The sequence below is a fragment of the Nymphaea colorata genome, chromosome 3 (assembly GCF_008831285.2).
Source record: "Nymphaea colorata isolate Beijing-Zhang1983 chromosome 3, ASM883128v2, whole genome shotgun sequence".
In the NCBI taxonomy this organism is placed as follows: domain Eukaryota; kingdom Viridiplantae; phylum Streptophyta; class Magnoliopsida; order Nymphaeales; family Nymphaeaceae; genus Nymphaea; species Nymphaea colorata.
Genome location: NC_045140.1, coordinates 25,394,254 through 25,417,925, shown reverse-complemented (window position 1 = coordinate 25,417,925; position 23,672 = coordinate 25,394,254). Strand labels below are relative to the sequence as shown.

Below are 23,672 nucleotides of genomic sequence, written 5' to 3'. Positions count from 1 at the left end.
GGTTCCATTATATTCCATGCTTTTGGAGATTACAACTTTTTGTCAAAAGAGGCATGATAAGATCAACGGTACTGGATCAAACGCAGAAAGATTCTCTTATAAGCAGGACCTATGTTGCACAAGCGGTTGCTTGGTAAAAAAACCCTTGATCCTAGAGCGGACGCCATCTGCATTATATGAGAGGAATGTAGGACACTAATTCTTACAATTTTGGTCTGAACCACATGTGAAGAAGACAATGATGATCTGTATATTGGGTCACCCCCTATTACCTTCATTTTGTAGAGAGACAGGTACATGGGTTTTTCTTTCACGTAAAATTCTTCTTGGCGTAGCTTATGTTTACAAACTTAGTAAACAAAAAGCTTGGAGCCTGAACGTGCTTGGTTTAACATCCGAATTACTTGCGGACTTAGCTTGGCAGAGCTTGAATTAGTTCCAAGATCACATTGAGCCTCTCGTTCCCATGGCCGGTTGGCAATTAAACAGGGTGCTCCAGCAAATTGGGGCACACAGTGATGCATGCCTCTCTTATGAACCTAAACTATCAGCTAGGACCTTGCAGCTCTAATATGTTGACTTGCCAGTGTAAATGGGGCAAACTCTCTCCACGTCATGCGATAAGCGAAACTTAGTGTCCAATATTTCTGTTTTTATGATGTAAGCTAAGTCATGTCTTGCTTAAATTTAGTATAACATAATTGCTAGTAATTGGCCATTACCTTTCTCACCTAAAAATCATGAACCTTTGATGACTTGATTGTGGTCACTCGCTTCTCATGTGATCACAGTCACTCGCTATTCATGTGATGTTGGGGACCTTTAATTACTTGGTATTATGCCGTTCATGTCAATTTTAATCGCCTACCTTAATTGACACACCTAACTACCCATCAGAATTCCCATTTTCCAATTACTGTTTCTTCTCTTTGTTTTCTGTCCCCACTCAAACCATTAGTTGGATCTTTTTCTTTTCTTCCCTTCTTTTCAGACAAATCAAATGCACTTGTTGTTTGCTCATCATATCGACACCCCTATCTCAATTTTGTTGTTTCGTTGTTTTTTTTCCTTTTAATATAGCAAACAAGGGAAGATTTACATTCCAATCAATCCATTAGCGTTGTCTGTTTCCCTTAGTTCAACGGCTAAGAAATTGGAAAGGCATACATACATCTGTCTGGTTTCTGGATGAAAACAAAATCTACCAAATCAATAATTCGGAAGATAATGATCAATTCATTTCGCTTTTAAGTAAGGAAGATTGTATGGCATCTCAATTATAATCCATGAACCCGCAAAAGAACAGCTTTGTTATGACCATGGACAATCAGTCAAAGCAGGATGTAGCTTTCTGTAAGAGAAGTTTCTCAGAGGGCTTCTGCAAACCAAAGACATGCTAATGTTCTGCTAGTTTTGAGAAAATTTTCCCTTGCCACTAATGACAATGAGAGCAACAGCAAAAATCCATCGATGATTATGGAAAGAATGGAACGTATATCCTAATACTTGGAACTTAGATGCTTTGGAGCATCATCATTAAGTCATGGCTGGTGGATGAGCAACCGTTGGTCAAGCGACTGGTGTTTGAAGCCTGCACCATCGAACAGGGCAAAGTCCTTTACAGTTTTACATTCCTTCGATATGCTCACAAGTCACAACCAATGCTTAGGGCGGAGTTAGCAACCCATGAGCTGGTCCTTTATTCACTGAAAAGTTGGTCGCAAGAGTTAATAAATAATGCAATTATTTCCCCTCATTGAAATAAATAATTCAATGAAACGCTTCTTCCAATATTTACAGTATTATTTTTCCATCATTCCACGACGGTACGGTGAATGATTAATTAAGGAAACATTCCTTAATGATGCATGAAAATGCTTGTAAACTCGACTAAACAATTCAAAAGGTGTGGTGCAACGCTGTCTATACCAGTATCAGAGGCTAATCGTTTCACAGAAAATTGCAGAGATTCCTGCGAAGTTTTGTTGGTCTTTCCTCAATAGTCCTTGCTTATAGATACTAAATAAATGTGCGCCATGGGCCGAACTGGACGGTGGTGGCATGTTAGGCCTTCAATGGCATTTTTGGGGATAACCACTGTTCTGCCATTAAACAGGCAGACCTTTACCAGGCTATGCCGATGAAATGCGCCTTAAGTATGACGTTCTCGATCTTCTTCAACTTGACTGTGTCTCTCCAATCTCCGTATGGCCTCACTCATCTTCTCCAAGGTTTTCTGAGGACCAATTTTCTGCAGATCATCAAAGCTCTTATTAACGATGGATTATTTCTCTGTAATTTTAGTAGAAAGGGGTGAACGCTGGCCGACACTGACAGTGATGTGAAGAGAAACACTCAAAATTCCTAAATCATAAATGTAATATCCCCACTAGGAGATTATCTGATGTCAGACCCATGGATTAGCGATTCATGGTGGAATGTGATCCATGCATCTTTCAAACAAAACATCTACAATATCTCTTCAAAATCACGGATCCTAAACAAACCTGAACTCATATCAGAAGCATTCAAACGCCCTCATAGTATTAGATGGCAGCTTTCAACTAATGAGACATCTAGTGTTCATAAAATGTATTAAAAATTGTCTGCACCACATTTAAGTATAGTGACTGCCATGTTGGTTGTGCTGCTTTTTCATATAGCAACAATAATATAATCATGGTAGATATACTTTTTCACCCCTGACTTCTGGGCGAATCCCCTTTTAACCAATCTGAGAGTTTTGGGAACTTGGGTTGACCATGTCTGGTGACAGGCCCTTCCTAAGAAAGCAATAGGACCAGTCAATGTGCTTGGAAAGATCAAAATGTGGTCAAGTGTGAAATATCAAATTGAAGCCTTGCTTTCTCTGTCTCTTCTTTTCATGGAAAGAACCCTAAGCACAGTTCTGACATGGTCATCAAGACCAGAAATGAGGTATTTGGAGTTTCTCAAACTCTTCGGGACTTCATTTAGCATTTCCCAAATGTATGGATGGAGCCGAAGGAGCTTGGAAATGGATTTGGGGACAGATCGAATGTATCCGAAGCCGATTCCATATGGGATATGATCCAACTAATTCTTAAGATTGAATCCAGATAGCAAAGTCTGAAAAAAGATCATACAATATCTGGATCGGGTCCGGCTTTGTGTTTACCAATAGACGCTGAATCAATCGGAATGGTCACCGGATTCAGATTTATAGAGATAAAATTGCTATAGTGTTAAAATCAGGTGCTTACAGATAACCGGATGCATCATGCAAGTAGCTGTCACCATGACCGAATCGTAACCCTGTTACTTACCAGATCTATATTTATTCACCAAGTTCAATCAATCAGAATTGGATTCGGGCCATGTGCTCATAACAATTAATCTGCTGACATACTCACAGTGGCAACCATACGAATATTATTATATGCATGCTGCGAAACGAATATCATCTCTTAAGCAACAAGCTTACCGTATCATAACTATCATCGTCCCCAGCTATAGTAAAATATCATCATTTTTCTCCCTCTCCTCTCTCTTGTCATGAGGAGTAAAATGCAGCTAGTGTAGATTGGTGAAAGTTCGGTCGTCAGTTTGATTCTTTTAAGTGGTACTCCTCTAAAATGCTATCAGTGGGTGCACGCTATTCTACTTAACAAGTGTGTAGTTACCATCTAAGTCATGAAGCATGGTCCAAACCCAGAACCATAAGGGTAAGGGAAAAGGGGAAGGATTTTGACCTCTTTTGTGCATATTGAAACTGATACAGCATAAGATAACATATAAGATAACATAGTATTTAAAGATTTTTTTCCTTTCAGTCTAATACATAGAAAGAGAAATTTCACCAGAGAGAACGAGATGTTGCGTCAGAAGCTTATCAATCTATTAGTTGTATAGTTTGTAACTGTTAACTAAAGTTTTAGTTTTGACATTTTACGATAATGTGGGAGACAGGTACTTTGTACAATCTGACTAGAAACAACTATGGGCACCTGTCATGTATTAAAGTGAATTAAATGTATTGAGAAAGTAAAAGACATATAAATAAAGGATATCTAAAGCGACCTATCTGGGACCGGGTCCTTTTGTTTGATTGAAATCAACTGCGAATGCAGGGCTTGCTCTTCGGAAGAAAACCTAGCAAATCAAGCCACACCTACCAAAATTTTGACCTCAGGTGAAGATAGGCATGCTTGGTTTGGTACTCTTCAAGATATCACTTGTGAAGTAACAATATTCATAGCCCTGACTATAGCTGGTTGGGCTGGTGGCCGGTCAAGACCTGCTCATCAGTTCAATTTTCACGGACGTTTTTCTTCTAGACTGCAAACGGTGACACAAGTATCTTTTTGTTGAAGGGAGTAACCATAAGTTCATTTTCATCTCAAAACAGCCCTATACCTAGAGAGCAAGGGAAAGAGGGGAAGAGCTTCGGCCTCTAAGGGTATCTCTTCCTAACTTTTGATTCAAAATACAAGGCTGGACGTGCCTATTATTAATAATCATAAACTCAAAAGGGTGTTTGCTTTAACAAGGATTTTTATGTTTTGCAAGCAGAGTTAGGTAGCACCATCAAGGACATGAACTTTGGTATTGAACTCTTAACCTCTTTCGACTTGAAAGTCTTAAGCTCGACCACCTAGCAAGACAGAGAATGACTTTGCAAGGTGCATTAGTGGAGATTCACAGCTGCTACCTTTCTTTGTTTGTATAGATTGTGATGATCTTTTGTGTATTTGTGGTAATGAATCACAAGAACCTGCCAAAATTATATTAGCCATATGAGCTGATATGAATTGACGGCCACAAACTCAATTCGTTTTGACTGACATGGATCTTAAAATGTTAAGCATTAATTTTTATTTGTTAAATATTTCAAAGTATTTTTTACCATATTTAAACAAGGAAATGTCAAATAGTTAGATATATGAAAACATAGACCACTTGGGCAACCTTGGCTGGGCTCGATCTGAGCCATCCTGTTAGCTCAATAAGCTCCCATAGATCTACCAAACAAAAGAAGGTAAAAAAGGCACTAACATTACCATCACAAGTACAGTTAATCATGAACTACAAAGACCAAGAGTCAAATAGAAGGAGCCAAACAAAGGCACTGCGCCCAAACCCCAACTCCCTTAACTAATTCATGTGCAAAACTTTTACGCTTCTTGGCAGCACATGAACGTATGTAATATGTGTATCCTTCTCCTTGGAAGAGACAAATTAGGAGCTGTCAATTTGTCATGTCCAGAACCCATGTCCGCCCCAAAGAGAAGCTCATCTGGATCTACTTATTCGGTATTACTGTGCTTACCTGGCCATGTCAGGTACTCTTTGGAGGCAGCTTGGGCCCTGACCTGTTGTGGGCTGAGTTCAGTTCTGCCCAGCCCTTGGATGCAACGTGGATCGGCCCCGCTTTGCTGCTGAACTACTTTTCAAACTCTAATTCGCCGAACCGGTGTGCAAAGTGCCAATACGGCCATCACAGGTGGAGATCAGATGACAAATTAAGAGAGGAGATGCCAACGGCACTAAGATGAAAACCCTAACCCTAGGTCGAATTCCAGCCATGTTTGTATGCACTCTGAGCTTTGATTTGCATGGTATTGCCATCAGCAGAGCGCGTTTAGAGTTTGAAATTCAAGGGATAGGCCTCTTAATGTCATGCTCTTTGCAGGTTTCCTGATCGTTAAAAGCAGAAAGAGAAGTAATACTTAAGAATCGTACATAAAGTGTCTAGATGATGAGTCAAGGTAACTTTGCCAGGAAGTTGAATCAAAAGTATGTGTCTCTGCAAATGGTAAGGCCCCTTAAAAGAGCGATCCTCACAGTTAGTGAAGATATTGGAGTATTTAGTGGTATGATCTAAGTTCATAAACCTCATTTTTGTATTTACTGCATTGCGACCAACTCAGGTTAGGTAGATTCCTATAGATTTAGGCTAGGAGATCTACCTTCTGTAAGCTTGACAACTGGAATGTCTTAACTCAAACCCCCCTTGAAGGTAACTCTAGTATTTCAGAATCACCAAGCCATCTAATCAAGACCGTTGTGATGAACATTTTTGTCAATTAATATGAGTTTACACTTTTTTCTCATTGTTCTTCTCTCAATTAGATGGATGGCCCTGATTAGATGGTTAGGTGACTCTGAACAACCAAAGTCATCATTCACTCACTCGTATATATATTCATGAGTAAATTAATGACACATACTAGACTTAGTTAAATGGTCCATTATCTAGCTCTTATGGTTTGTAGATTTGTAAGCTGAGAAAGTCATGTAGGTTAATTAATCGATAGGTTGGACGCCGGGTCCAAAACCTTGGTTGTTGAAACTAACCCTAGATTTGGAGAACTTTTGGTAGAATTGTTGTACTCGAAAGGGCTTTCAATGTGTTGATTTTTGGTCTGATACATGACCATAATGTGATGCAGTTGCTATAAATGTAATCCAGTTTAGTGGATCTGGCCTTGTCCAACTATATCAGGCATAAATGGATCAAGTATCCAAAAATCGATAGAGGTCAACGACTATGCTGATTGAATTTCGATGTAAGGTGTTGGTTGTTAATGTGTTTCTAAGATTTACTTCAAGGGTCATAGAGCAATTGGGCAAACATGCATCTCCCACTTAAATGGTTCAAGGTTTAAATATCGTGATTGTTGTCACGTTCCAATGTGTTATTTATTATTCTGGATTGCAAATGATGACAAGTGTGATGAAGGATGTGTAGTAATAGGTCTACCCATGTCCTAAAAAAAGTAAAAATCTTGAAAGCATAAGAGAATGACTTTACGGATTTTATGCTAAAGGATGTTTACTCAAAAGCAAAAGTTTAAAAGAAATTGAGATGGAAAGACTAAGACGGAGATAAACTTAAGCTAGACTAAACTTCAGTTTTTATTAGTCAGAATTTGGCATTTTCTTTACCAAATTTGACTATTTCAATTTGGATTAAGTTGGATATCCGATTCAAACCCAAACAGTTCTATTTTCACCAAAATCATGCAGTTGCAAGTCATAAGGGTAGGTCATAAACCAATAAGAGATCGCCGCTTGCCCAGTTATAGATTGGTCCAAAATTTTCACTCATTCATTTAAACCGTTGTCTAGTCCCCGGAGTCTGGTCCAAAACACCAGCCTTGTGAAGACTACCAAGTTTCCACAGGTCGGCAGGTAAAAACTGCCATCACCATGTGAAGGTTTGGAATATGCTGCTGGTGAAGCCTAAAAAAATTTTCACTCCTTATATGAGGTTCACGAATACATTCTTACATTTGGCTACTGAAGCTGGTAGTTTCAAGAAATTTCCTCAAAATTCGTAGCACCATTTGTAGATTAAGAGCTGAGAAAAACCAACTTGCATTGACTGAAGATTTTTTTTTTTTTTTAAGTTTTAGGAACTCAAGAATTTTTATTGTATCGACAAAAACATGCGACATCAAATCCATAAATTTAAAGTCAGAGTTGGGTGAACAGGAAAAGTATTTCACCCTCGTACCTAACAAGAAGGCGGAGACCTCCACCTTTCCTTCCATCTCCATAGGGTATAGACTCACTTTCAGTGTCTGGGGTAAGGCGTCTTGATTGTGCTTCAATTTGCATATTTGTCTCTCTTTTTGCAGTACAAAAATTGGGTGTATTGGGAGTATTAAATGACGGCTTACTAACCCGCCCAAACACACACCCCGCACCCCCCACAACTAGCCCCCTACTAACCCACTCAACCACCCCGGTTGCAGCAACCCCGTCGGAGATAATCAAATATATCGTCAAGAAGTGTGATTTGACCTCCGAAATTTAGTTTGGTTTTAGTTCTTGAAGATTATAGAAAGGCCTTTTATAAAAGAGTCAAATACTGACGTCAAGTGTGGATCTTAAGTTCGGTTTAAAATTCTTAGTTTGATGAACTGTGAATTTTAACACGAACCTTTTGTTCCATTAATGATAAGTATAGGGATATCAAATAAGACAGGCTCTCCAGAAAGAAAACGATGTTTTGGCAAAGAACAAGTAAACTGAATGGAGTTGTAACAATACAATGCAATACAAATGAAGAGGAAAGGGAAGGAAATCAATCTAGAAAATCCGTTTGTTCAGCAGCTAGCAGCAGTAAGTTATGAAGGTGTTTTGTAAGAAAACATTGTATTCTCCATAGTGTCATTGGCTAATTCGAACTGAATTGATCTCCTTTAGATTCCATACAGAATCCCCTAAAATCTTCCCATTTATCAGTTATCACTGAATCATGCCAATCACTTATTTTTCTCCTTAAAAAATAAAATAAGAGAAAAAAATGACGAGCGATTGCAAACAGGCTGACCCTTGACGCCATGGGGGCCGTGATGGTCGGAGACGTCGATTGGAACCGCCGGTGCAGGCACTGGACGTTGATGACCGCCGGCGATAAGCAAGAGCTGCAGGATTCTGTGATCGCGTCCACTCCCACCATGGTGACCTCGCCTCCTAGCTCAACGACCTTGCATTTAACGGAAGTTTGGACTGCTCCCTCTCTCTCTCCCTCTCTCTGCACACACACACTCTTGGAGCTGGCGGTTCTTCTTGCAGCAATTGACACTTGTGTTTGATCTCATTAGTTATTTAAAAGGTCTAGAGAAATCTTTGAAGTCATCGGTTAATAAATTAAGATTCAAATTTGCTTTTATATTCCAATTTTTACTTGTTGTTAGATCTTTTCAATTTTTGATAGATTTTATTGTCAGTCTGAATCTAAAAATAATATCCATGATTGCATCATAGTTTTTTAAAGCAAGAACTGAATCACATACTTACTAAGGTGTGTTTGAAGAAGTCAAAGTTCTGATATATATCAAACACTTTTTATTGGTTGCCGTAGTAGGCATGGGCAATTCACGTCTAGATCGAGTCCGACCCGTTTAAGAGTCCGGTCCTCGTCACTCCCTGACCCGGCTATTCAAACGGGCAAGGAGCGCGCCAGAAACGCAATCTTCCCTCAAAAGTCTGAGAGAGAGAGAGAGAGAGAGTCTGATGGATCGGAAGCTCCGTAGTTCGATCTCCCGCTCGCCGGAGGAGTTCCTCTCCCTCGCCGTAAATCTCCATACCAAGCCGGAGAAATCTACCCTCAGGACCCTAATCTTTAGCCTCACTTCCAGTTCTGCTTGCGTGGCCTCTCTCCCCGCCGCTCTCTTTGCTGCCATCCAGCGGTCCATCGATGCTTCGCAGGAAACTGGAGAACAGCCGCTCGATATGGACCCCCCAACCCCTTCTCCTCCGACCGCAAAGCGGCTACGTCGATCCTCCCGGAGTCGCTCGCGGAGCCGCACGTCGGCCTACAGCAACAACTCGGAGAGCGAGAATCCTCTACACAGCTTGCAAATATGTGCTTCAATAATCCGATTCTGTGTTAGTCATCCAAATAGAATCTTCTCGCTGGACGATCTATTGCCTTGCGTTCAGGCCCTGCACGATCATCTTGTCCTCTTCGAGTCTGATTCTGCCCTGCAGGTCACGATTGCTTCATTATGTGAGGAATGGTGGAAATTAGGGCTTCCTGGCAAGGAAACTCTCATTTCCCAATCGCTTCCATTTCTTCTCGCGACATCCTTGTGTGCCGGAAGGAAGTCAGCAGTGCGGCGGGTGTACTTGCTCAGGGACGCCTTTACTCTCTTTGATTTTTTGGACGACAGTATTGAGGATCTGAAGATTCTGCTTCTCAGGTGTGTCATTACACCTATTTATCTAAGGACTGAAGAGGGCAAGAAGTTCTTGTCCTTTTTGTTTGGTTTGAACGTACAATTAGTGAAGGAGGTCTTGGCGATGATACGTTCGCAGATCCCATTTGGGCGGAAATCGGTCCTCGAATCATTGTCAGAGGTGGTATTTTGGGGGTGGAAGGCCGTGGAAGGTCAGGCAAAGGATGAGGTTGAGAATGGTTTTCTTCAGGCTTTGATCGAGGCCGCTGTCCATGCATCTTCTAAAACTTTTGCCTCATCGATAAGGAGGCTTTTGGGAGGGTTTATCAGCCAAAGAATGATGGTTGGGGTTGAGAAACTTCTCTTTCGCCTGTCGGAGCCCATATTGTTTCGTTCACTTCAGGTAGGTTTATGTATATTTTCGACCACTCCAGTCATTTCTATCTTCGTTTTTGCATTTGATGGGTATGTCTGCGCACACATGCACGCGTGTCTGTGAGTGGATGCGTTATAGAGGGAACTGGGGGCTCGGCTGTCTGAGACCCTTCTGCACAGATCAAAGTGCAATAATTTGTTCAGAGGTTCCATTTCAGCCAGTACATAATTCGTGGAACGTTATTTTGATAAATAAGCAGAAGCAGCTTTCTATTTGATTGCGAAGGTTCTCATCTTCCTTTAGGCAGGTAGGTACTTGATTTCATGGAATTGGTTTTGATACTCGTCTAGGATTCATGGTCACATTTGCGACATTGCTTTTCTGCTTATTGCATTAACCAGTTATTAAAATAGGTATCTGTTTGAGTTTCCATGCACTGTGAGCCATGATGGATTTGCTTCTTCAGAGGAGCTATTCTCTTGATATAATTAATTGCGGTTGATGTATACGGTGTTAAACAAGAAGGCAAAATTTTGGTGGACGCGTATTTTCTTTGGTAGCTGGCGGCTGTGATTATGGAACATACGATTGCTCGCTTCGTTTAGTTGTTTTGGTTTATCCTTTTCTTTTTCTCTCAGTTGCAGTAAATATTAGGAAAACATGGTAATTTTGTTGCATTATAGCTACTATCTTGGTAGAACATCCGACCAATGAATTGTGTGATTTATATCCCATATCCACCAATACAAGCAATGCAGTTGGTTGTTTCTCTATAGATGGCCACCCCAAGCACACATGCATACCACTGATTGGAAATAACTTTGTTTCGTTTCTCTCTTACGGCTAATAGCTAGCCTCTTAGGGCGTGCTGTAAATGCAATTTTATCCAAGCAGTTGTGCAGTTTTGCTTGTTCTCCTGTTAATAGGAATTGGTTCATTGAGAATCGTAAATTTCATTTCTGTTGTGCAAGAAGAATAACTTTTCATTCTTACTTTTCAGGCTGCAAACTCAAATGTTCGTCAAAATGCACTTATTTTGCTTGTGGAGTTGTTTCCTCTTGAAGATCCAGACGCTACTAAAGAAGTCAAAGATAATTTACTGAACAGGCAATTCTTTTTGATGGAAAAATTGCTTTTTGATGACTGCCCTGATGTGAGAGCTTCCGCTGTTGAGGGTGTTTGTCGTGTGTTATGTCTATATTGGGAAATTATACCCCCCTCAATAACTACAAAGATGTTAACAAAACTGTTTGACGACTTGTCACATGATGTATGCAGTAATGTGAGGCTTTCAGTATTGAATGGGATTTTGTACCTGCTTACTAATGCACAGAGTCACGAAGTTTTAAAAGTACTACTTCCGAAATTAGGTCATGCATTGCAGGATCCTGTTCTTTCTGTAAGAGTGGCTGCATGCGATCTTCTATTGGCTATACGAGACGCTAGCTCTATTCAATTTTGCAAGGTGAGCGTTTCTTTTTCTAGCAACAAAATTTTAAGATCTCCTACTTGTGAAACTTCTTGATTTGTAGCTGAATCGCCATATGAATAATATGATTTTTCTAATAAAAATGGTCTTGAATTTACTCCAAGATACTTTGTATATTTGTTTCCTAAATAGCAATTAATCTTTACTCTAGGTGATCGGTGTGGAGATGCTGTTTCATCATCTTGCTAATGATCATGCCCTTGTTGCTGAAAAGATTACAAGGTTGCTAATTCCATCTTACTTCCCTTTACAAGTTCCTACAGAAGAGGCATGTGCTAAGTGTTTGGAACTTATTAAAAGGTCTCCTTGTTCTGGGGAAAAATTTTGTGAGTATGCTTTCTCACAAGGGTTATGTTCCGAGTCCCTTCTGGAACTTGTTAGGTTTTTCTGTGCTTCTGCGCTGTCATCCGAGGCTACTGATTCTGGTGATCGAGAATGTTTAATCATTGCTGCTTCCAAGATCTGCATAAGTCTATCAGGTGACCCATCTCTTAAGAAAGCCATTCACAAAGTGTTTCTGGGCAGAAAGTTTAAGGACTTTCTCAAGGCTGCAGTCACTCCACGTGCTCGTACATCTGTTTTAAATATCGCCACTCTTTTTTCTCCACCTGATGTAGTTGAAGCTCTTAAATATTGTGTCTCTCTAGTGATGGAGGTTGCTGATGTGTCTGAAAACTCGGAGAGGCAAGATGAAGTACGGGTTGCCCATCAGTTGATTTTTTCATGTGGATTGTTTGATGAAATGTTTGGGGCTCTGGTGGATCAGCTGCAACAATTGGTTCCAGAGAACCTTTTCAATTCTGATCTTAATACCACAAAAAGCTACGCAACTCATACAAAGGGAAAGAAAGTAAAATTGTCCAGAAAAGTTCCATTCAATTGGAATTCAGTTAAAGTGAGGCCACCATCAAAATCCCACCAAATTGCTGAAGTACCTGTTCTTGCATCATCTGCAGCTTGGCAGATAAAGGATCTGCTTGCTTCTAAGCATACCCGAGTAGCAATACTTGTTTCTCCTCTGCTTGATTTAGCATGCTCTGTTCTGAAAATTATTTCTCAAGTGGCTATTGAGAGGTACCTTCATTCTAAGCTGTTGGAGATATCATGTGTTGAGGCATACATGGCTCTGACTTTGCACATGGCTCTTGAAGACAAGAACACAACCGGTACCCACAAACATAACAAAAATGAAGATTGTGATTCTGACTCAACATTGACATCCTTGGGAGAGGTATCTAATATGCCTGCTTTGCTCTTTCATGTATACATGTCCTAACTTCTATTATTAGCTGATAGGGATAGGCTTGGTATCTTATGCTGTCTGAAATCAGGTGACTTTCGTTTAACCACTGCAGTATCTGACATACAGTCACAAAGATTGTTGTAGAGACTTCCCAACAATCTGATAAAAATTAATGAGATAACATTTATTGGAAAATCTTTAGAAGTTCTGAATTTGGAAAATATTAAATATAATAGATTAGTGGGATAATATACTATTTAGTAAATTTTTATTGCAAAAATGACAAGAAGCAAGTAAAAGGCCTTTCGAAAGAATAAAAGAAATGAAAAGAAAAATCCACATGCTTAAAATATGAAAAGAAACTATGTTGAAACTCTCAGGAAAAGTCATTGAGTTTTTGCTTCTGACACTGTTTTAAAAATTGGATAATATCATGCCAATATTGTCGGCTGGTTTCAAGGATAATATTTTCAAATTTCAATGTATTTAAAATTTTAAATATTGGTGATATTTGTGACTATGGTCTGGACTAAACCTAAGCGTTGCGTTAGATGACTAATGCATTAAAAAAAAGGTGTAAAATATGTACATGACTCATTCAGTTATAATTATTTCCACATGTTTCCTTAAAAATTTAGCATATGATCTAATCAGGCCAGTCAACCTCTTTGTTGCAAGGATGAGATGTTGACCTATTTCAATTTCAACCTTGTGTTAACTTCGTTTTGGTGGGAAGTTGACTCTTAGTTGTCCCATAAAAGCATATCTTTGGCAAGGTATTAAAGCACACCAGTCCGGCTTATAGTGTTCAGCCACACAAAGTAAGGTAGCCTGCCTCAAGGCACTAGGCATAATTCTCATGGTTTCTCCTCCTTTTCACTTCAAAGAAATATCTCTTTCTCATTGCCAATTAGGGATTCCAATTTCATTTCTTTGTTTCTTTAATGCAGTAATTCACATTCTAGGTAAAGAAAATTCTAAAGTCTAAACTACCCAAATGAGCTATGTTAATTTCTTCAACAATTTAGTCGAAAATAAAAGTAACTTTCTTATTTTTCAGCTCTATTTTCCAGTTGCTTCTGATCTGATTTGGTTTGCATTTATCAGGGAGCGAGGATAAGTCATGCACTAAGTCATTTGCTTGCATGCTTGGAGAAGGCCTTCGTGGACTGGCAGGATTCTGGCAGTTCATGTCCTAGCGGCAGAAAGAAGAAGAAACGAGGCAAACTATCCTGCAAAATAAGGAAAAGAAAGCCATTAGCTGATGTATCAAATTTAGAGGAAGGTAACTCCTTTGTGTAACTTTTCTGAGTTAATTTACCAAATTTGAGCATGCAGTGATTACCATATAATAACCTCCAAGTAAGAATTTGATTATTTCCTTAAAAGCTAAGAAGCTTCCTTCATAGTCAAGCTAGAGTTTCTGAAGGACTCAATCAAAGATATGTCAATTAATGTCACACATTTAATTGTGAAGCTCTCTGATTCAAATTTTGGAAACAGAGCTTGTGCTATCTGAGACCTTTTTGCCCCTGAGATGAAAAATGTAAAATATAAATTTAAACAGTGCAAGCAAAAGTCTCGAAATGTGAAAAGTGAAAACTGCATTAGTAATTAGAAAGAAAAACAGACAAGAAACCATTTTTCTATAATAAAGTGAAAAGTAAATAATTGCTAATGCAACACCGTAATGAAACTCTGCTTCTTTTCTCAGGTGCTGGAACAGATCCAGTTCTCTCCAAGGATAGATCTTTATCAAACATAGCCAAGTTGGGTACTGCAATTATCAGGTTCATTGTGGATGCGACTGCCTTGAACCTTGTCTTCAATGTCCATGAGAAGTGCTTGCAGTTTGTGTCAGCATATCTTCACTTCCTAAATTCATTGCTTCGGAGGCATTCTGGCCTGAACAAACAATTCAAGGATGACTATCGGAAGGAGGTACTCCTTTATATCAGGTCCTCTTTCACCTATGCTGCCAAGTTGCTCAATCTGCTACTCTTGAATTCCAGTAACCTGGTTCTACCGAAGGCATCATCTGTTGCTGGCGAACTGCTAGATCTTATTGCAACAACCGAGGTAAAACTAAGTTCAAGCTATGCTGCACAGCTGGTCAATCTAATCAAAGGATGGTTGCCAGATCTTGTCCTGGCATTGGTCTCAGAGTATTATGAGTTGGCTGAAGTGCAAAATGAAAAAGTCCCGAACATGGTTCCAAATGGCAGCCAAGATTTTCGTGTATGGCTTGAGGTTGTTGCGAAGCTTGAGCTGAAGGAACATTTTGAAGGTGAACACGATGAGGATGCCTTACACAGAGTGGACATTGCTGGTTCAGAGGGTGCATGCACATTTAAGAAGCTAATTTCTTTGTTGGTTGTTCTCTTAAAGAAAGGGGATGCAAAAGTGTTGGAGGCATTTATTATCATCATTATGTCTAGCTTAAGAACAGTCCTGGATAGGAAGGAATATGGCTTGGCACTGGGATATATATATTTCTTATGTGTAAAATTGGACAACTGTGAAGATGTGGTCAGGGGAGAGCACAGATTGATGTTGAGTTCCATAAAGAAATCATACAACCAAATAGAGAATGAGCTGGAGAACTTAAGCCCTAGTCTGAATGCAGAGCAAAAGCTACAGAGGGTAAAGGCTTGTCTTGAGTCCATCTGTGTGTCTAGCATATTATGAAAGATCTCGTGTACGTATATGTTTACGGTTAAAATTGGTCTTGTGGTTAGTGATTGTGTGCATCACGTTGAAGCAATTTAAGGAAAATTGGTATAACTGACCAAAACTTACAAACCCCATTGCCTTAAGCATTGATGCTCAAAGTGTTGTAGCATTTAATGTTTTATATATCATATCTTAAATTTTACTCAGCCGAGTCAGCCCCTAATCATGATTGAAGTCATTGTATCTTGCACAAGCCGTCATGTGTAACACAATTTTCTTGTCAATACGAAACTGTGTGTATATCGTCGGAGAATTTGTCCTCTATTTTGCTTGAATCAATTTAAATGGATTGGGTCAGATTTAACTCATAAAAAAGTGCACATATTGTGTGACTTATAGTCATCTAAAAATTTTATATTATACAATAATGTGAATTTACTTAATGGCTCATAAGGTTAAGGTTGTCTTAACTTCACCCTTAAGCTGATCTCCCATCGGGGCTCGTGACCCCGGCCAGACCTGGCCCATCAAGAACCCAAGCTAGACCAAGCCTGAGTGCTAATAAGCCCGAGTTTGCTTTTCTTGCCCAGGCTTGGCCCGATGGCCAGTCTCACTTACCACAAGGACCCATATTTAAAGGTTGACGCCATAATAATTCACCTGTACTTGTGATCTAAAATGCAAATAATGTGATCATTCAAGTTGGTGCCAGTGTTACTATTGGCATTCGTGCCATGCCAATTTGTTGAAAAATGAACGTCAGCACTAGTGCGCCATTTCCTTTTTATATATAAAAATCAATTAATAAATGTATTTTAAATCTTCACTAAAATAAAGAATGCTTGTGTTCCAACTCCCATATCAGCCAGCATTGTTTCGGTTTGCAACGATACAATACGCAGGGCCAAAACTGACAACACTGGTGGGTACATCCTGCACAGAGGAATGGGCTTGAATCAGGCCCCAGAACTGCAAAGGTTTAAGCTAATATCTCCAACAATTACAAAATTTTGATACTAAACTTGAGTACAATAAAAGGATACTGTGAAAAAGGAATAGTTTGGTTTCGTGAAACTGGGTATTTAACATCTTTGAACTCGTCAATAATCTGGAGATCTTCATAATCTTCAATGTTGCCGAAATGCACAATTTTGTGGATCAATTGCTGTAGCGTGAAGAAATCACTGATAAGTGGCTATTGAGTTTATTGATATGCCCTCCATAAAGGTAATTTCTTGCTGTCCCAAACAGTGATCAAACTTGTCTTTCTCTGTGGGGTCAAACATGAATCAGCTTAATTGCAGCACCAACTGGCATACCGAGGAACCCAAAAAGGATGCACACAATCCACTGGAATAAAGTGAGTGGAGTGGTGCTTGCAAAAGTACCAAGGTACTCGACAATTATTATTTGGAATATAACTGTACATGATATGACGCCAACAAAAACATAGTTCTCCAGGACTCCCTCAAGTACATTTATTTTTTCCATCTCTCGGGAGTTTATTTCATTGAAAACCTGCAAAATGGACATCAAATCTTGTCAAGCTAATGCTCTCGTTTACAAGATAAAAAATATGCGGTGCAGTGTTGAGGATTGAGGAAGTATGATCCTTCGAAAGAGATGCTGTCAAGTGTTAAGTACGACCCTGTTCTCAGCTATACATGAAGGTTGTTGGTGAATGTATGCAGTGTAACATGCCAAAACTTCAAGCTACTAGCTTTGTGATTACTTTTTCTAAATATCAAACTTGAAACAACGGCAAAGAATCACCCTTATGCAAAAAATTTTTTTACTAATTTTGACTTTGTCATCAAACTTGCATATCAGTAAGCATAAAATGCTTTGGCCACTTCTGGGTAGTAAATGTACTCGAACATAGAAGTCATATCATCTAAAAATACCTGGCAGAAGACAAAAGAATTAAAGATGAGTGTGTTGAGGACAAGTTCTGCATCTGGGCCATCGAGCTGAAAAACTTCCTTCCCATGTGCTTGGAGATACCATATTACAAAAAATTGATAAACTGCCTGTCCAATAATATTTCTCCACATTACATTGCTGATAAAGTTCCCCTTCCTTCCAACTGGTGACCTTTTCATCAGCTCATCATTCGGAGGCTCGGTGGCTAATGCAAGTGCTCCTAGCGTATCCATGATCATGTTAACCCAGAGAAGCTGAACAGCAGTGAGAGGAGCATTACCTGAAGTAACATTCGAAAGATTAGCATTACCAAAGAAAAACTGGTTTCAAGGATGGAACTACCGGTCAAACACTAAATACTGCACCTGTTAGGCATGCGGACGTAAAATTGACACCAAGTGCAACAACGTTAACAGTCAACTGAAACTGCACAAATTTTTGAATATTTATGTATACAGAACGCCCCCATTTGGCAACAGTGACTATTGTAGAGAAGTTATCATCCAATATGATCACATCTGCACTCTCCTTTGCCACCTAGTTCATAGTGAAACTGCAAGTTAGGTCATGGTGAAGGCAGTATAGACCATGCCTGATTAGTGTCTTAAAGCTAATTAGGTGCTATTCTCATTGAAGAAGAGGAACCGTTTTACAGATTTGACTTCCACATCAAACTCATTATGTTTAGCAGAAAAAGAAAAGGATGGATGACAGGTTGTTACAGTAAAAACAAAAGAGATGAATGGGAGGGATACCTCCGTTCCAGCTATGCCCATCGCAAGTCCAATATCAGCTTCATGAAGAGCTGGTGCATCATTTGTCCCATCACCAGTCACAGCAACAACTTCATCAAATATAGAACGCAGGTTAGTCACCAAGGTATGCTTATCCAGAGGTGAGGATCTCGCCATCACCTGCAAACATAAACAATCATAATTAAATGTTGCATTTTTTAAGAAGCTGATTGAGAAGTAGGAGTATTTGCTTGTGGCAATCGATAAGGTGTTGGCCTTGCCTGGATCTTTGGAATTAGTTCCTTCATCTCCTCTGGCTTCTTCTCCCGAAACTGTGGCCCTTCAATAGCAATTCCACCATCAGTTAAAATACCACATTCTCTGGCAATTGCCTTTGCAGTGGTTATGTTGTCTCCAGTAACCATCCGCACAGTAATACCAGCTGATCTGCATATTTCAACAGACTCCTTTACGCCAGGACGGACTGGATCTTTGATACCCACTATACCTAGGAGTGTGTAACCCCTACTTGGAATCTGACTTGTCTGGGAAAAATCATCTTCAAGTTCAAGGTATGCAAGGCACAGTGTTCTTAAAGCTTCACCAGCAAATCTTTCTATTATATCCTTGAGATGATTAAATGATGCTTCATCAAGGGGAATGATGTTACCAGTTGAATCCATATATTTGTCACATGCATCCAGAATAATTTCTGATGCACCTTTGCAATGGGCACGCAAACTTCCATCTGGAAGCTGCAGTACAACGGCCATTCTCTTCTTGGCAGAATTGAAAGGCTCCACTTTTAATAGTTTACATTCTTGTCGCATTAACTGGAAATCTCCACCAAGTGACAAGCCAAATTCCAATAAAGCAGTCTCAGTTGGGGTTCCTAGAATCTCAACCCTTCCACTTTTGTCTCTCACCACATCACCACCTGTGTTGTTGAATATAGACTGTAGAAGTACTTTTAGCACAGAATCTGAAATATTACTTCGAATACTATCGGCCTCCTTCGGGTTGCTCACTTCCTTTATGTTGCCACAAATGCAGGATTTCACAACAGTCATATGGTTGGTTGTCAGGGTTCCTGTCTTATCACTGCAAATGCACGTTGCGGAGCCCATAGTTTCACAAGCAGCAAGATGGCGCACAAGTGCTTTATCATTCATCATCTTCTTCATTGCAAAGGCAAGGCTTAACGTTACAGCCAAAGGCAATCCTTCTGGGACTGCGACCACAACAATTGTTACTGCTACCGCAAAATACTCCAACAACTTCAGTGCATCTTCACCAGTCCAGAAGAGTTGAGTGCCTTCCTGCCATTTATGGCTAAAAAGGCTTTGTGTTAGTACTGCAAAGGTCAATACAGCAAAGAACAACCCAATCTTTCCAATGATAGTAGCCACACCATTGAGCTTGACCTGCAGAGGTGTTTCATCATCCCCTCCCTCACTGAGAGTTGCCATCAATTTACCCCACTGAGTCCTCATTCCAACAGTTGTCACCAGCATCTTGCAGGATCCATCCTGGACCTTAGTCCCAGATAACAAAAAAGGGTAGTCTGCAGTTATAGCTACGGGCTCACTTTCGCCAGTTAAACTGGATTCATTTATCAGCAAAGAAAATCCGGACACAAAAAGTCCATCTGCAGGAACTTGATCACCAATTGACAGATGAACTAGATCACCAGGAAGTAAATCGTATATAGAAAGTTTTTGCCTGTAGCCATTCCGAGTTACATGAACTGAGATTTTCTTTTTCTCTTTGTCTAAATCCTTGAACTGCAAAGATTGGCGATAATCACTTGTTGCAGTCACAAACACAACCAACAGTATGCTTGCAACGATTCCAAGCCCATCATGGGCACCTGTAGGCCACCCTTCTGAAGCAACTCCAACGAGCAATGACACAATTGCACAGACACCAAGGATAATGAGGGTCATGTCCTGAAGTGCTTCCCATACAAACAACCAGAAACCCCTCGGTGGGCTCTCGGTAAATTTGTTGAGTCCATAAACAACTTGCCTGGCTTTTACTGAGTCTTGTGTAGCATTAATTCCATCCGTACATGATGTGCAGAGCTTGCTAGCTATGCCTTCCACACCACCATGGCCTTTCAACTTCTTTATATCATGGCCTTCAACAATACTACCCAACTCTTCAGCACAGATCCCAAAACCCGCATCTTTGACTTCAACAGGGATCGTATATTCATTTGGAGTAGATGCAATACCTGCAAACGGAAAGACGCTAATAACGACTTCATACAACAAATACGGAAACTGCTTATACAAAAAGCGGAGCGTAAAACCTCACCGTGGATAAATTGAAATGCAGCTTTTGAAACCAAAACAGCAACCCTTAACTTCTCCTGAAATGGCAGAAAATATGAGGCAGTAGAATAATCTCCTTTTTACACATTAGTTATTTAATGTGACATCCACTAGGCTGCTGCAAAAATGCGGCAAACGTCGAACTGAAAAGAACCATGCATTTTGTTACTTGCCATCGACTAGACGACTACTACCAAAGAAGCTGCTACCATGGCAAATTTGCCAAGGAAACAACAGTAGAAGACCATTCATCGATGTTAACTGAAGCGCCAGAATTGCTAAAGTGTTCAGGGGATACAACATAAAGCGTGTGCAGAATTACGCAGTAAAAATCTTCGTTGTCCAAGAGTTCTAATGAGCATACTGTATGAAATTCACGAGTATGACTTGTGCACCTATTGTTAAATTGATCAAACCGCAGGATTCGACATAGACAACTAATATGATGCGAGTGTTTAATAAACTTAATGTCAGGAAAACAAAACTTCTTGCATTTCGACAAAATCACCTCTGAAAAAAGCACGAAGACGGTGCTAACATCAGTACATCCAACAAGTACACATACTGAGCAATATTATGAAAGGAACATCCACTTCTACACAAGTACAGATACACAAGTGGACACACGAACGCAAAAGCACGAAGACGGTGCTATGTCAGCTAAAAGAATTCATTATTTTAACAAATCCTTATGCCAACTATCGTATTTGTGATGTTCGATCCGAATGTGCCGGCGGTGAAAGTTTTTGTACTAAGTACATTCTGATAATCTGATTAATGGGCTACCTAGCTCATGCAATCTTGACGACAGCGAGAGGGTTTCCTGCTGCCGCCCACTTACGAGAAATTCGTACCTTATTTCCATTTTCTCAGCAAACGCAAGAATTACTTTATTTTTCACCACACGGCCAGGGTGAAAGCAGAAATGTTACCCCCATCCCAACCCAACAGAACTACAAAAAAAATTGTCACCTTCAAAAGAACCAGTGTATCAACAGCTTCCTCTTCAAGGCGACCGAACCTAAACCATGAAACCAAACTTCAAAATCTGATAAAAATAATTTAGAAAGTGAGAGATGCGAGAGAGTGAGAGACTTCTGCAGGATTTCGTTGAACTCTGGCAGAGGAAATCGAACTACGTCCCTCCTCAATTCACCATCTACCACCCTCCTCTTCAGTTTTCTGTTCTTCCCCGCCCGCGTCCGTTCGGGTTCCGGCAGTTTCAGGCCGGCACTCGGCCGAAAATTGCAGCCTCTGAACGGAAATAAGGAGGAGGTACGCAGACACTGATGGGGCGTTGAGAAATGAGACAAAGAAAGTGAAGGTCGGATTATGGTTCTCGACCATCCTCTTAGATGAACGACAGCAGCCATTACCAAAGCCCGAAACTCATTCTTCTACCCGACACTTCCATTTCCGGCCGAAAACCGGCCGGAAACTGGCCTCAAACCAGTGTGAAGAGGCAGGAAATGAAAGAAAGCATAGGCAATCAGAATGGTGAATATTGAATGCAGAGAACCACTTTATTTTTTTCTCCACCTCGCTCGCTTTAGAGTTCAGTATACTGAATGCACGCGCCCAACGTTCTCACCTCTCATCCAAACAGAGGCCATCAATTGGCAAAGTCAAGATATGCGTCCCCGTTTAGTGGCTTATTTTCCGGTCATTTTAAAACTTCATATCAATACCGTTAAAAATCAATTCCTAGATCGAATGGTTAGCAAAAGCCGGCTGAATACGAATCAGAACAATATCAAAGTTTGTAGTCTTTTAAAAATCCAGCAAACGAAGTGAGAAATGCGACAAACTTAAAAATATAAAAATAACTAAAAAGATGTCAGTTATTGCAATTGAATAGAACCCTCTGTGAAATTAAAAAGACCCATTCCATTTTACATCACTGCTTTAACCCACTCCGGTCAATATAATCTATATAGTGTATTCCACCGATTAAGTATTATAATGTTTTCTGTCTGTGTAATTTATAGTTTTAAATATTTGCATTAAAAATCTGCTCCCTTTGTATCATTCTATTCGCATATCGTCCACTAAACCCGTCGATTCAGGTTGATTTGGTCGACACAAGTCATGATAATCAAAACCAATATGTCAATGAGACTGTCTCAACCCTATACTTACCGGCATCGTGGAGACTAAGGGTCCATATAAACTGATTTTCTTTTATATTTAACATTTAAATGGACAAAAACGAAAATATCTGACATAGAATGAACTTGAAAGGAGAAGAAAATCTATCTTAAGATATATCGCATGAGTGAGAAGATGGGACCGATAAAGAGAAATATCGTGATAATGGGAGCCACAAATTAATATGATCGCCTCGTCTCCTTCCTATTAGAGGTTATCGAAGGATGCAAAACGACATAAAAGTGAATCAATCAAAGTAGCACCAAAATCATGATCTTTTTAGTTCTACCACAGGGAAAAATCAAAATACCCCTGTTTGGAATTTATCTAGTCCAATTCAGAACACAAAATCTTCATGGCCAACTTAATTGCAGAATGAATAAAATAAGCACCTACTGCCATAATGAAGCTCATTAGAGAAGGCCTAGGTAGAGGTGAAGGATTGTGTAACCTGATTGGTTCTGCGCATAGCCGCCGCCTCCGATCTCTTCGAGATGTTCGCCGTGAACCGAAACCTCCGTTTCGGATTCTTCACGACGCCACACACTCTCCTCCATCGTATCAACGCCTCGTCGGTCGTGTTCTTCGACCTCACCCCACCAAAGTTCTCATTCAGATAGCTCTCCATTTTCGCCTTCTTCACACCCCGAACAGAAGCAAATCCTTAGCTATCTTCCACAATCACATTTTGATACCAACCCACCATTTCCATTCTAGAAGAAGAAGAAGAATGCAGCAGAAGAATACACAAACAAGAGAAAGGAAAACGTTAAACACAAGCTGCGTGCCTACTTTTAGACCAATGAAGCTGCCCACAAAATTCTATAAACCTTTACCCGATTCTCTATATTAGTTTTCTTTATTCGTGATGTCGGATGGCTACTTAGATCCAAAACTCACAAAGACTGGGAACCCAAATGGCATTTCAGCAAGAACATGAACTGCATGTACGTTTGTTGTTCTGCATTGCTTCGCTAGAAAGAACGGAATATTGAGAAAGAGGGAGAGGGTCTTAAGATTGGAAGAAGTGAAGACAATTAAGAAAAATGCTTTTCATACAAATGGCAGCAGAGAGGAAT

At 40.0% G+C, this 23,672-nt stretch overlaps 2 protein-coding genes across 3 annotated transcripts; one reads left to right on the top strand and one right to left on the bottom strand.

Moving 5' to 3' along the window:
- The first annotated feature begins 8,979 nt into the window (after positions 1 to 8,979).
- Positions 8,980 to 15,516, top strand: LOC116249662 (uncharacterized). The gene is made up of 5 exons (XM_031622850.2): positions 8,980 to 10,074; positions 11,048 to 11,512; positions 11,688 to 12,767; positions 13,887 to 14,064; positions 14,494 to 15,516. The coding sequence occupies exons 1-5, from the start codon at positions 9,007 to 9,009 to the stop codon at positions 15,465 to 15,467; spliced, it is 3,765 nt and encodes a 1,254-aa protein (XP_031478710.1). The 5' UTR covers positions 8,980 to 9,006; the 3' UTR covers positions 15,468 to 15,516.
- Positions 15,517 to 16,253: 737 nt separating this feature from the next.
- Positions 16,254 to 23,609, bottom strand: LOC116250146 (calcium-transporting ATPase 10, plasma membrane-type-like). 2 transcript variants are annotated; one of them, XM_031623588.2, is made up of 8 exons: positions 23,430 to 23,609; positions 23,045 to 23,306; positions 20,429 to 20,483; positions 18,391 to 20,345; positions 18,131 to 18,289; positions 17,741 to 17,912; positions 17,357 to 17,655; positions 16,254 to 16,970 (listed from the first exon to the last, which is right to left on the bottom strand). In XM_031623588.2, the coding sequence occupies exons 2-8, from the start codon at positions 23,219 to 23,221 to the stop codon at positions 16,731 to 16,733; spliced, it is 3,057 nt and encodes a 1,018-aa protein (XP_031479448.1). In that variant the 5' UTR covers positions 23,222 to 23,306; positions 23,430 to 23,609; the 3' UTR covers positions 16,254 to 16,730. The 2 variants fall into 2 exon arrangements, with proteins under 2 accessions (XP_031479448.1, XP_031479447.1); XM_031623587.2 differs by lacking the exons at positions 23,045 to 23,306; positions 23,430 to 23,609 and adding exons at positions 21,418 to 21,466; positions 21,541 to 22,075.
- Between the last annotated feature and the right edge of the window lie 63 nt (positions 23,610 to 23,672).

Coding starts and splice junctions, on each gene's coding strand:
- LOC116249662 (XM_031622850.2), top strand. CDS start 9,007: ATGGATCGGAAGCTCCGTAGTTCGATCTCCCGCTCGCCGGAGGAGTTC. Junction 10,075..11,047: donor TATTGTTTCGTTCACTTCAG/GTAGGTTTATGT, acceptor CTTACTTTTCAG/GCTGCAAACTCAAATGTTCG. Junction 12,768..13,886: donor CATTGACATCCTTGGGAGAG/GTATCTAATATG, acceptor TGCATTTATCAG/GGAGCGAGGATAAGTCATGC.
- LOC116250146 (XM_031623587.2), bottom strand. CDS start 21,818: ATGGCTGCTGTCGTTCATCTAAGAGGATGGTCGAGAACCATAATCCGA. Junction 20,346..20,428: donor TGCATTTCAATTTATCCACG/GTGAGGTTTTAC, acceptor TTCCGTTTGCAG/GTATTGCATCTACTCCAAAT. Junction 16,971..17,356: donor ATTCTTTTGTCTTCTGCCAG/GTATTTTTAGAT, acceptor TCCATTTTGCAG/GTTTTCAATGAAATAAACTC.